The following is a 13,256-nucleotide window of genomic DNA, read 5'->3' on the forward strand; positions in this document are numbered from 1 at the left end:
TAAAATCGAATTCAAGTTTCTAGGGTTTAGGGTTTCAATTCCAATATTAGGGTTTCATAACTTCAGATTAGAAACAAATATTTCAATCAAACATGTTCTAGTTGGAATCGATTCAATTGCTAGTTATGAGATTGTTGTTTTTAGGTTATACCGATTTTAGGGTTTGATCAAGATCATAGAATTCCATAATAATGGATTAGGGTTTTAGGGTTTGATCATAACGTTCTCAGATTAACGGTATACCTTAGTCTTTGTAGGGTTGAGCCGGACCACCTAGGGAGAACGGATGGACCTCGGATGCAAGACGGATGCTGTCTGATCGCTGATCGTCCGGGAACGTTCGCCGGCTGCACTCGTCTGCGAGCTGAAGCTGATTGTCGTCTGGTGCGAGCTGGTTGATCACGAACACGAGCTGGCTGAGGACGTCAGGACACGAGCAGGGAACGCCAAGGAGTTGAGCTGATCGTCGAGGTCTGAGACGGACAGGAAACGCCTTAGGGTTTAGGGTGGTCGCCGGCTGAGTTAGGGATTTTAAGGTTTTAGGTTTTTAGCTTAGATTGCAGAGAACAATCGTGCTGATAACGTGTTGTAATTGGAAGGTTAAAGACTGAATATTTCTGTGTTATTATTTCATAATATGAGGTTCGTTATATAAGGATTACAAGAAGAGATAAATAGAAATAGTACAAATCCTAATCTTACTAGATTTAGGATAACTACTAAATACATAAATGGAAAGATTACATCTACTAGGAAAAAGAAAAGGGTTTCATTTTCTCTAAGCTTGTGGCCGCCTCTCTCTCTCCTCTAGGACATGAGACTGCTATCTCTCCTTTCTCTAGAGTTTCGGTTATCTCTCTTGGTATGGACCGGTTTATGGAACGGGCCGGTTATGGACGTTGATTACTTGATTTATAACAATATTGTCGTTTACATTAATAAACCTTTGTTATAATATTTATTAATGAGAAAAATTCATCATGTTTTGACCAAAAGAAACAAGTTCATCATGAATTCATAGTATAACATACATTTATCATATATGAAATAACACTTGCTAAAGAAATCATATTATTTTCTATGTTAAATTGTTAATCAAATATATATCCACGGAAACACAGCTTGTTTATTGTATCAATGAAAACTGTATCTCGGACATCAAGATGAACAATATTCTCAGCATCAGAATTCATATTTGTCTCGTAGTGTCACTGTGTGACCATTATTATAGAAACTAGCTCGTAGTAGGTCTGTAAAATCTGAACTAAACTAGAAATTTTGGTTTTCAGTTCATCGGTTAGGGATTCTGATTTTTTCTAGGCGTTATGTAGTTGGTTAGTTTGATTTTCTAATATTTCAAATCGAATCAATTTATTCAAATATTCGAGTGGAACTAACTGAAATTTAACCAAAATTCTAAAATTTTAGTTCAATTCGGTAACGATTTTTCAGAAAATAACTAAAATCAAAATATCTATCTGTTTATGAGTCAACCAAATAAACAACTAACTATACAACTTGAATAAACCAGACTAACCGAATTTGTCTGCTAGCATGTGAAAAAGCAACCCTAATGAAGGTTTCTTAACTTAATTTTTTTGAAGTGTAGGTATACAAATTATTCAGTTGACCATAAAAAAAAGTATACAAATTATTCATATTTTACTCTGGATATCTCAAAAATAAGAGAGCTTCACATCATTTTACGATTTTGAGATATCCAAAATAATACCTTACTAAATATAATACAGTTTATAATGTTTTGAGAAATCTCTACACTAGAGATGTTTTAACTAAGCTAAATGAAACGTATTTATGCTTTGAAAAAAATATCATTAGCCATGTTCCTTTCATAATCGCCGCATCCAGCGGCAGTGTGAAAAATATCAGTGTCAAAAGCCAAAGTAGTCGTTAATAGATCGCCGGAAACACAAGAAAATATTAAATGTCGATGTCGCTGCTTTATTCCGCGTCCTTTTTATTCAGTGTTAGTTGCCGCAGCGACTGAAAAATCAGTTAACCGTTTCAGTGGTGCTGTGTGTTGCCATTAATAAAGGTTTAATTTTCTGACGCTACCGCTAACGCAGCGTTGATGAAACGAACAAGACTATTGTTTTTCTAAATTTGAAGTCAGCATTGTTAGAAACTCAATTAGTTGATCAATCCATTCATGTTAGACTCGGTCAAAAAATAAGATGATTGATGGAGATGGCTAGATTATTAAAAGAAAATGAAAAACTGTACAATCACAATAAAACATGTATGGTTTGTAGCTAGAGAAAATTTTAGTGATCAGACTCATGACATTTAAAATGTGAGATAATATTACCATTGATATATACTAATATCAACACACATTATTCATTTTCACCTTTTCAGCCTTATTTCCACAAGTAACCCTTAAAACAACACTGAAGTCCACAAGAAGTAAGAACGCAAGACATTCATCGGATCAAAGACAAAAAAAAACACATATTCATATTGTCCTTGCACTACTCTTAATTAGCTAAGACCACTCTTCTCTTATGTCCTGCAACAGCCTTCCAAAGCCTCTCGTACCCATCTTTGTAATAGTCAAGAGACACACACAATTGCCTTATCGCTTCTCTTTTCTGCTCAGCCACCTCTGATGCAGCCACTCTTGTCTTCTCCACTTCTTCTGAAAGCTCACTTGATCGTCTTCTCAGCCTGACTTGCTCCATGTGAAGCTCCTTCATATGCTTTTCCATTTCCTTTATCTTCTCTTCTTTCTTCCCACTCTCTTCTCTTAGCACATCACTCTCATCGCTCATTACACTTATCTTCTGGGACTCTCCTCTAAGCTTCTCCTCCATTTCAGCTTTCTCTTCTGTGACCAGTCTTAGTTTCTCTTCAAGTTGTCTTCGTTCTTCAAGTAGCTTTGACATTTCTCCCTTCATATCTTCTTTCTCTGTAATAACCTTCTCTTCAGCGTCAGAGACTGCAGCTTTCAGTTCCCTTATCTCGTTATCTTTGTGCTGTAAACTGGATTCCACCATTATCATCCTCTCTTGCAACCTCAACACTTCTTTCTTCTCAGCATCAGCATCATTCTGAGCCAACTTGAGCTCATGCTGTAAGCTCTGAAGCTTCTCCTCTTCAGCTTTACTGATCTCAAGCTCGCTTCTCAAACAAGAAATCTCTTTCTCAAAGTGCTGAAGCTTCTCTTTTGCGATACTCAGCTCTTCCTCCAGGTCCTGCACTTTTGTAGCTCCTGCTGCATCTTCAGTTCGAGAGGACATGCAGCTCTGAAGCTCAATCTTCAGATTAGAGATCTCTTCTTCATGCATGCGAATCTTTTCATTAGCTTCTCTAAGCTCTCCTTCATATACAGTAATCTTGTGAAGAAAATCAGTGTTGTTGTTGACATTTTCTTGCTGGAGAAGGAGCTTCTGTTTCGTTTCTTGAAGCTCAAGCTCTAGATCAGCCATCCTACGGATCAATGCCTCATCACCATCTTCATCATCAGGAACCGACTTAGAGTCAGAATCAGAACCAGAATCCTCAGTCAAAGATGATGAGTCTTCCTCTTTAGGAGATGATTGCTCAAGAGAGGCTTGTGATTGGATCCCTGAGGATACGTTTTTCTGAAGTTCACCACTAGCTTGATCATAACGCTCAGCCAGTGCACGGTACATGCGGTAAAATTCTTCAACAAGGTGGATTAACTCGGGACGCTTCTGGTAATACATCTGAGCTTTCTTGGCAAAAGAGTCTGCGTCTTCTTCAATAAGCTTTAACATGTGGTTCACACGGTCATCCATCTCTGACAAGACAAAACAAGAAAATTCAGATTTTAATTATTTTGTAATAGTATACATGTAAGTGTAGAAGGATGTCAATACGTACTCTCTAGATTCTCTGCAAGCCATTTTGAGTTCTTGGGACAGTTGTGACTGTCCCACCACCATGAGTGTGATTTCTTGGTCATTGATCTCTTAAACTGCTTCTTGCTAAGAGCCTGAAAATGTGACAAAGTGCGTAAAATCTTAAGTGTTAGGACCAAGAGACCAAACACAAGGATCTAATATTCATGACGGTTTTTCTTACCGCGGACGAGGCCATGACTTTGATGGTGCAGAGAAACTCAGAAACCCCTACAAGACAAGAATGTTCAAAAGATGGTCAAGGAGGATGGATTGGTTCATACACTAAAAACTCATGGAACTAACTGATTGGGCACAAGTAACGAAACAAACAAGATGAGATAAGAGGAAGAAGAGAGGATTCCGCATGTGGAAAAGGAGACACGTGAAGCTTTAACAACCCATTTGGCTTTTACCACAAATATCAAGATAATCCAAAGATAAAATTTCAGCTTATACTATTTTTATGTATAGCAGAGAAATCGATGAAACTAGATAATATAATCATATATTATTACAGAAAGAAGAAGAGACAAAAAGAGTAGGAGAGAACAAGGCTTACTTTACCCAGATGCAGAAAGAACAAAGAGCTTACTAAAAAAATGGTCTTCTCCAGCCTTTATTATATCTTCTCTGCTTTGAAGATTACTAGGTGATTAATCTAATAAAAAATCATTTTTGTTTCACGTTGTCTAAAGAAAAAATATTTTGGAAAATAATCAAGAGTTTAGTTTCTCACATGAATCTTGAAAATTGGAAACACGGCACTGGAAATGTGAATACGCTTTCTTTACACGTCTTTACTCGTTACTCCACAACTACTCATCACGACTCACCTGCTTATTTTAATGTTCCTGAAGTCTTTGTTTTTCCAGAGAAAAAAATATTCAATTATTGTGAGTCATTGTGTTATGATATGGGAGAGCATTAATGGCGGATCTGCAACCCAAAGATTTTGCATGTGGCTTCATCGTGATTAGAGTTTTTAATCCATCTCTCTAGAGTCTAGAGATAGAATACCCATTTTTCTGGCATCAAACCAGACCTTCAACAAACTTAGAAACACAATCATTAACTTACAAACTAAATAACTAAACAGTGGTAATGACTGGTTTGGGGTAAAGCTTATACTTGTCAATTTTGAATTTTATTCGCGTTAAAAATAACTTGATGTTTAAACGGACGAAAATAAAATATGTTCGAAATTCGTTAGAAAACTTAATTAGGTAACATACATGTTTTTGCATTGGGGCATATAACCATTTCCTTGTAACTAATGTTTAGTTTAGGTGTCTTTAAATAAAGGGCTAAATTTAGCACTAATTATAATGGGAAAAACATAAATCAGTGTGGGGCATATGTCACACCCTGACTTGCCCTCTGCCCCTGGTAACATTAGTTGTTGTTACAATGTAACTGGTCCTGGACCTTTACTCACATTCAAAATTTCAAACCGAAACCGACCAAAAAATCGGTTCTGATCAGTACGGATATAACCTTTTACCTTATTGGATAATAATACATGAAAATCTGGTAACCTGTTGTCTTAACCAATTATATTCAATCTTCTCTATTGAAAATAGAAGTATCATTTTTATCTACCGTAAAAAAAGTCATATTATCCTTATTTAGGTCCATTTCATTAATTACATTTATTTAATTATTTATATTAATCTATTCAATATATAAAGACATTAATAATAAATCAATTTTAACTTCAAATTTTATTTTTAATTATAACAAAATGTTGAGAAAAAATCTAACAAAATATTTTTAAAATTTTAAAATATTTTATTTAAATTAATACCATTGATTAATTTCATAATTAATAATATATACTATTATACATTAATTTAAATATTTTTTTATTATAAGAAAAATAAAATAAAAGTGTATGCTATTTTTCAAATTTTATAATTATATTCTATTTCTTCTTTATTAAAAGAAATACCATAAAAATTCATACTAGGTCTATTTCATCAATTACATCTATTTGACTATTTAAGTTAATCTATTTAATATATAACATTTCTAAAAAATCTTATAAATTATATAGATATTAATAAATAAATTTAACTGTAAATTTAAATTTTATTCTTACTTATAACAAAATATATTAAAAAACTAATAAAATCTTAATAAAATTTTAAAATATTTTTAAATTAATGCAGCGATTGATTTCATAGTTAATAATATAATATTATTATAATGTATTTACTTATAAAATCCCACAATATACTAAAATAAATAACATAGAAATACAAATTCTGCTAAAAAAATATCAGTTTTATAGTATAACTAAATAAAATTTTAAAATGTATTGTATTCAGTCTGTAAAAATTAGAAAAAATGAAGGAGATTCTCAATTTTTTTATTTCATACTATGAATTTATTTTACCAAACTCGAAAATATATTAATATATAATAACAATTAATAATAAAGTAAAATATATAAAACAAATCATTATACATTAATAATATCGAATAAGAAACATAACCAATAACATTATAGGTTTACACAATATATAACACTAAAATGTAAATATTTTTTAAAGTTTTGCGATGGTATCCGTTATATATTTATAAAATGAAAATTTATTCGTACGGATGTGCGGGTGAAAAATCTAGTATGCTTTTATTGTAGTCGTTTATCAACTAGGTTTATCAACTAGATGAGCTTCTTTTCCCTTTTTAATTTAGGTTATTTTCAATGATTTTAGGTACAAATGTGCGATTTTGGATACAAATTTAACAGTTTGGAGTATGAAATGTAATGGAAATCAAAACCGAATGAGAATTGAAAAATTCCAGCTCTTAAAAGGTATTAAACTTAAAGAACTAAATCGATCCAAAATCAAGAGTTGAACCAAAATTTTATATGTATATCTATATGGGTCTAAATTTGCTATAAGACTATCTACAATCCACCAGTTGAAAAAAAATTCAACTGTTGAACCAGTTTAATGAGAGTGTTGAACTTTCTTAAACGTGGCCTACATTCTATTGAATAAATTCAACTGAAAGAAGAAAAAAATGGGGTCTACGCAGGAGAGGTGGTGTTGCAGGATAAACCAATCTGATAAATATGTTGCTTTTTCACCCGATGAAAAAATGAGAAAAGTTGGGCTGTTAACTTTTTTAAAAAGAAATAAAAAAGATGATTGGTACAAATGTCAGTATCTCATTGTTTGGTAGAATTGTTAAGATTTTGTTTTCATCCCAATTATTTCAAAACAATTATCTTATACGTAATTATTTTTTTTTCAAAAAATAAATTATACCAAAATTCATAATTTATAAATAGAATCTTGGTTCATTTGATTTGGACTCTTTTACATTTTCCATAGTTTATTATTTTCTCTAAAAATACTTATTTAATCTTTTTAACATCTTTTTTTTTAATTTTCTATTTGACTATCTAAAATCTAACATTTATCAGTTTCAAAACCAAATTTTAGTATTATGTGTTTATATTGTGTATTTCAAGTTTCATAAGTTTATTTGTTTTAATATATTAATTTCAGTATCTTTTTAAAATTAGGTAAGTATATAAAAAAATTATTAAAAAGTATCTCATTTTATTTATTTTATTTAGTTATATTCAAGATTATTATATTATAAGAAATAAGAATATATATTAAAATGATGGCCCCGGGTAAAATGTTTAATTTTATTAAACAAAATTATTGTAGATGTTAAAATTGAAATGAGTGTTAAAAAAAAGGTAAAGAGGGTGTAGAATTTGTAAAACCATCGTGGATGGTCTAAGAACATGATTAATGGAAAGTTCTTAGGGTGAAACTCTTACCGGAATATAAGAAACTGTCTATTAAGAGCTGGTTCTTACATTTTTTAGTTAAAAGTTGACGATTTCTTATATGCCGTTAAGAACCCCGTCCTAAGAACTTTCCATTAATCATGCTCTAACACAAGATAATCTAAAACAAAAAGAAGCCAACCCTCCACTCCACTTGAGCAGTTGGACTTCAACCCAAACACATTAATTAACAAAAAAAAAAATTTGCAAGCTAATCGATAGTAAAACAAACACCCATAATCTAGAGAAAAAAAAAATCATAAACTACTAAGATGTTGCAAAATTTAAAATTAATAACTTGTGGATTCTTGATGTTAAATTTTATAGAAACAAAAGTTAATCACTTCTCTTTTTTCTATATTATTCCATCTACAACAAGAAAAAAGAAGAAAAAAACACAAATTTGAGAAAATAAAACAAAGATGAAATGGTCTTTGTGTATTAGTCGGTTTCATTGGGAAAAGATTCGAACATCACACATAGGCTTGAGTCCATTTATCACATCACTCTGCTTCACATCTTCGCACGCAATAACAACAGGTAAACGAACCCTAAATCCCAACCAATCAAACCCCAGTTTCCCACTCACCAACACTTTAACCACAGCTTCATGATTCTTCTCTTTGTTCCTCAGCAACGTAGAATCAACATCATACACCTTTGATTTTCTGATCCTTGTGGCAATATTCAAGTAGGTAACGTTTCCAGGGCTTTGCGTGAATCCAAGAAGCTTCTTCTGTCCCAAGTTTATGTTCTCAGAAGAGACAGAAGCCTTCATGGGGCTGTAATATAGCGTTGGTTGGTCGTTCTTGTTAGACAGCTCAAGAACCGTCTTCACGTTCGCATTCAACAGAAGATCCGTCGTCGTATTGGCTAAACCCAACCTCGAGAACTTGAGGTTTGTGACATAAACCTGAGGAAGTCTAGAATGGAGTGAAGAGTTCACAGACAATCCTGTCAACAAGACGATTATAAGGACGATTGAAAGGAACATGCACGTGCATGCACAACATTTTCTGAAACATCCAGACCAATCTCTCTTCTCATCCTCTTCACCGATACGTTCCACAAAGGAACCTGAGTTTAAACTGCGGTCTGTCTCTTGTTCATGTTTGAAACCAGACGACGACGAAGCCCTCAAACCTGAAGGAGGCCGCTTGAAGGATGGAGCCTTTGTAGGGGTATCAACGTAATCATAATCGTTTCGAGAGACGGAAGGGCTTGAGAATCTAGAGCTTAGGTCGAAAGAACCTTTCCCGTAGCTGCTATCTTCCCCCTCTCCTTCTTCCTCTTGAACTTTCTCGAGCACGCATTGCTTTGCTGCAAACTCGGGGAAGGCTAATGCGGGGTCAGCGAATCCTGAAGAAGAAGAAGCCCTCTTCGGTGGGGGAGGAGGAGGAGGAGGAAGAAGCTCCGACATTGGAGCTTTGTTTTGGATTTCATCTAAATTAGATTTTGGTCTCCCTACTCAAATCCAAGGATGGCTTGCTTGGAAGATAACTTCAAGGGTTGTAAATCTCTTAACGGTAGATCAAGGCTGGCTCTGCCCAACAAATCTATTGTTGGCTTATTATTAGAAAAAGAAAACTAAACCAATGACCTAAAATTAGAAATCCATTGTTGCATGCATGAAAAATGAAAACTAAAACTAATTTTTTTTTAGTTTTCTTTTTCGTAGTTCGAATTTCCAAAAGTCATTATTAAACAATAATAAAGTTATAATAAACATCAGGAAGTTACATAAAAAGGACACTGAGTACTAACTTTTTGACCCATGTCTAAACAGATTCAGCTTCCCAAGCTTCTTTGAAACAGATGAGAAGAAGTTCTTTTTGTTGCTCTTTTTAGTGTTCACCAAGGTGACAAATTCGAAGATATATAGTCAGTCGCATGTAAACTATTTTTTAATGGCCAGCCATATGTATTAATTAGCAGCATCCATCATCAGGGATTTTGTGTTGGCGATATAGTTTGATCAAAAGACTGTCATGGGCATAGACAATGTCTCCCCAAGTCTTAAGAAATTATTTACATAAATATAGGATCTCAATTTTGTAATATATATATATATATATATATATATATATATATTTATACATTTATTAAATTGTATATAATCTCCAAAAATTTCCTTTGAGTTTGATTCAACTCATTAAAGTGTTCATGGCAGAAATATAGTTTATATATATGGACTTGTAAAAAAATTGCAAAGTGTATAAATTATATAATCAAATTACACTTGGGATGGAAAAGAAATCACTAAACTGAGTGAATAGATGAACATTTCGTTCAATTTGTACAGATCTATTTCAGTTAGTGTAGTTTTCAGAACAAAGCTTTAGTTTGTGCATCTAAGGAGATTTTGATCTATTGGGTTATAAGATTATATGTGCAACAATATCAGTGGAACACTGACCTTGCCTTCATCAGGTAACTAAAAGTGCATTTCTTAGCTTTCACTCTTATTCACGTTTCTTTGGTTTTTGATTTTGGAGCATTTAGACAAAGAACGTCAACAAGTTTGTAAATGGTTTTTTAAGCAAAAAGAAAAAGAAAGAAAGAAAAAAAAAGAAATTTGTAAATGGTTGTCTGATGTTTTAATGTTATGTATCTATTAATGCTAATAGAGATGTTGTGTGCACAAAAAAATGTCTTGGTCAATATGACCCACACTGTCAACAGTCAAAACAATCAATAGGTCAGAAGATTCTTATGGTTAAAAAAGGAAAAATAAAATCAGGTTGGTGGGGTTTGTTACAAATTCAACAGATTTATTTGCCTAAAAAATATTTTGCCTATTTGGTATGCGAGACTATACGAGTGAACAAAACCAAATGGACAAAATCATATCAATCAAGCCAGATGCCGGACATCTGTAGACATTTTATTTGTTGATGAGATGATGAGTGCGAGAAGGTGATTGGATGGATGATATAACAAAAGTCTTGTTAAAGAGGAAATCGGTTGAATACAATTGTAGAAAACCAAGATCCAATAACCGGAATTAAATTTAGCAAAACTGAAAACGAAAATTAGCAAAATCATTAAGATCGTGTTCCGAATCCCCAAAACACGAGACTTTGTGATGATATGAATTGAAGAAATCAGATTTCAAATTCGAAGGTGGATATGGAGAGAGAGAGACAAGAAAATGATGTCATCTTATTCATCTCCTTCGTCTTCATCCTCGCTCGCAGAGAAGGCAATTAGAGCATCTTCTGCGCATAGAGACTCTTCTCCTCCTGTCTTTTTTGAAAATGTCCTGCTTTTGAATAGGAAGTGAAGAGGGCTCATGAGTACACGTCGATGAAGAGTTTGAACGAGCCAAAGAGAAGCTTTTGGGGAAGTCTAGCTAGTAAAGCAAAGGCTCTTTTAGATCACGACCCTCAAAGTCCCACCACGAGATTGGAGGACCACAACGTGCCTTCTTCAGCAACTAAGGTTTGAAGTCTATGCAGTTTGCATTTTAGAGTTTGAGATTCATTTCCATGTTTCCAGAGAACCCTTCGTTACAGAGAAGCTTAGATGCCATCACTTCTTCCCTAAACTTACATCGGCACTGCTGTTGAGGTTAGTGTCATACATTCATGTGTGTGTTTTAGTCTAAACGAGAGATTGTTTATGTGTCTGTGCATTTCCTTCCTTAGGAGGGCATTACAGCTGTGGAGAATCGTACTGCTGGCATCATTCAAGAAACACGTAAGCCGATTTGGAGATTCAACTCAAGGCTTCTCTCGACGTAAGGTGCCTGCTCTGTATCATTTCTATTGGTTTCAGATTTTATTATACTCAACAATTTACCACAACAGTTTGCAATGGCAATGGCTGCAAAGGCAAAGCTTCTTCTTAGGGAGCTGAAGATGGTGAAATCCGATCTAGCTGAGGTTTATCCTGTTTATGTCACTTCACTGTCTTCTTCTTCTTCATCAAACCCACAAGTCTTGGAGTTCAAGTGAGACACTATTTTTACTCTGTTCTTGTACTGAATCAGACTACAATTTGTTGTCTGTAATTGCTCTGTCGTAGAAATATATGTACTTTGTATTCTCTTCTTGTCCCGGTGGGGGTCTTAAGAATTTAACTATGAATGTTATTTATACCCTTAATTATTAAAAAAAGAATGTTGTATAATTCAATGTTCTGTAATTCACAAGAAATTTTACTTATTGTAGAAATTAGTCAATTAAATTACAAAACAACAATATTAATAAAGCTACATTGCAAAGAGAAATAAATAACTTGTAGAAATTAATTAGTTATTACAGGATCACTTTTATAAAATAACAGAAACAACAATATTTATAAAGCTACATTACAAAGGTTGCATAGGCTATACGACTCTGAGTGTTTTCTTATTGAAATACAAATTTGTAGTTTAGAAAGTTGGAACACCTTTTCTTAACATAGATTGGCCTGGAATGGCTTGACTAGCGGAACCAGCGAGCCGCTTAGGTGCATCGACATGGCTTCAGTGGTCGAACCCATGAGCTTCCCGCCCACAAAGATAGCTGGGACTGGCGTGGAACAGCCGAGCCTCATTAGGGCTTTCTCAATCTCACGACAATCAGGGTCCTTATCGATCTCATGGACGGTTTGGAAGAGGACTTGGATGCATAGGACATGCAAAACGAGCTCTTGCTGAATATAACCACTCCTTTCTCCTAAGACATCCTCACAACTTTGTCCATGGTTTCGTGAAGGAAGTGTTATCAATTTAGGGCTTGTTTCTTGATGGTGAAGAAACCAAATCTTCCTTTGTTTCTTTCTAGTAGATTGAAAGAGAATTTGATGCAGCAGCATCCTATATTCAGGCGCCAACATGATAATTCAAATTATCATGTTTATCGTTTGGTTTTCTTTATTTAGGATTTTCGTTAAATTTCTTTTTCTAGATTAATGTTACACTACAAGAAAACAGGGGGATTCTGATGGCCAAAATCGTCAGAACTTCGTCGGAAAAGACCGATTCCGACGAATTTCTGACGAACCTATCCGTCGGTATGGTTTTGTCGGAAAAAAAAATTCGTCGGAATTTCGTCAGAACTTCCGACGACTTTCTGACGAATACCGAGAAACGTCATTCTGACGAACTTCCGACGATATTACGATGCGGACACATGAGACCAGAGTTCATCGGAAAAACTATATACCGACGGAGAACGTTCCTCGAATAATTCCGACGGAGTGGATTCCTCGGTATATTCCGACGAATTCTGGGCGTCGGAATATACCGACGGACAATGGTTCGTCGGAATATACCGACGGAAAATGGTTTGTCGGTATATTCCGACGAATGCTCTCCGTCGGTATTGTCCGAGGAACCGTGTCCGTCGGTATATTCCGACGCCCATAATTCGTCGGAATATATCAATTTTAAAAACGAATTAATTTTGCATTTTTATATATTTTTTTATATTAAAAATTAATTAATAAATTAAAAAATCTGAAATTTAAAACTAATAATATTATAGAATTTAAATTCATACAAACCGAAATAGAAAAAAAACATTCAGAAAGTTTAAAATTCATACAAACCGAAATAGAAAAAAAACATT

The 13,256-nt window shown here is 33.9% G+C and overlaps 2 protein-coding genes and 2 pseudogenes across 4 annotated transcripts; 1 reads left to right on the forward strand and 3 right to left on the reverse strand.

Annotated features, from left to right (window-relative positions):
* Nucleotides 1–2,301: 2,301 nt before the first annotated feature.
* LOC106336557 (protein NETWORKED 4B) lies at nucleotides 2,302–4,755 on the reverse strand. 3 transcript variants are annotated; one of them, XM_013775409.1, is made up of 5 exons: nucleotides 4,624–4,755; nucleotides 4,447–4,517; nucleotides 4,069–4,115; nucleotides 3,868–3,979; nucleotides 2,302–3,784 (listed from the first exon to the last, which is right to left on the reverse strand). In XM_013775409.1, exons 3-5 carry the CDS (start codon nucleotides 4,081–4,083, stop codon nucleotides 2,499–2,501), a joined length of 1,413 nt encoding a protein of 470 aa, XP_013630863.1. In that variant the 5' UTR covers nucleotides 4,084–4,115; nucleotides 4,447–4,517; nucleotides 4,624–4,755; the 3' UTR covers nucleotides 2,302–2,498. The 3 variants fall into 3 exon arrangements, with proteins under 3 accessions (XP_013630863.1, XP_013630862.1, XP_013630864.1); XM_013775408.1 differs by having other exon boundaries at nucleotides 4,447–4,545; XM_013775410.1 differs by lacking the exon at nucleotides 4,447–4,517.
* Nucleotides 4,756–8,139: 3,384 nt separating this feature from the next.
* On the reverse strand, nucleotides 8,140–9,170 carry LOC106341144. Its single transcript, XM_013779963.1, has one exon. The coding sequence runs from the start codon at nucleotides 9,119–9,121 to the stop codon at nucleotides 8,153–8,155; it is 969 nt and encodes a 322-aa protein (XP_013635417.1). The 5' UTR covers nucleotides 9,122–9,170; the 3' UTR covers nucleotides 8,140–8,152.
* A 1,685-nt stretch (nucleotides 9,171–10,855) lies between these two features.
* LOC106339034 lies at nucleotides 10,856–11,788 on the forward strand (annotated as a pseudogene).
* Nucleotides 11,789–12,099: 311 nt separating this feature from the next.
* On the reverse strand, nucleotides 12,100–12,389 carry LOC106341398 (annotated as a pseudogene).
* Between the last annotated feature and the right edge of the window lie 867 nt (nucleotides 12,390–13,256).

The sequence above is a fragment of the Brassica oleracea genome, chromosome C4, assembly GCF_000695525.1.
Source record: "Brassica oleracea var. oleracea cultivar TO1000 chromosome C4, BOL, whole genome shotgun sequence".
NCBI classification, from domain to species: domain Eukaryota; kingdom Viridiplantae; phylum Streptophyta; class Magnoliopsida; order Brassicales; family Brassicaceae; genus Brassica; species Brassica oleracea.

What these genes read in the sequence shown, in the direction of transcription:
- LOC106336557 (XM_013775410.1), bottom strand. An exon ending in GCTTGCAGAGAATCTAGAGA is followed by an intron (nt 3,785 to 3,867) that starts GTACGTATTGAC and finishes TTGTCTTGTCAG; the next exon opens with AGATGGATGACCGTGTGAAC.
- LOC106341144 (XM_013779963.1), bottom strand. Translation starts at nt 9,121, where the DNA reads ATGTCGGAGCTTCTTCCTCCTCCTCCTCCTCCCCCACCGAAGAGGGCT.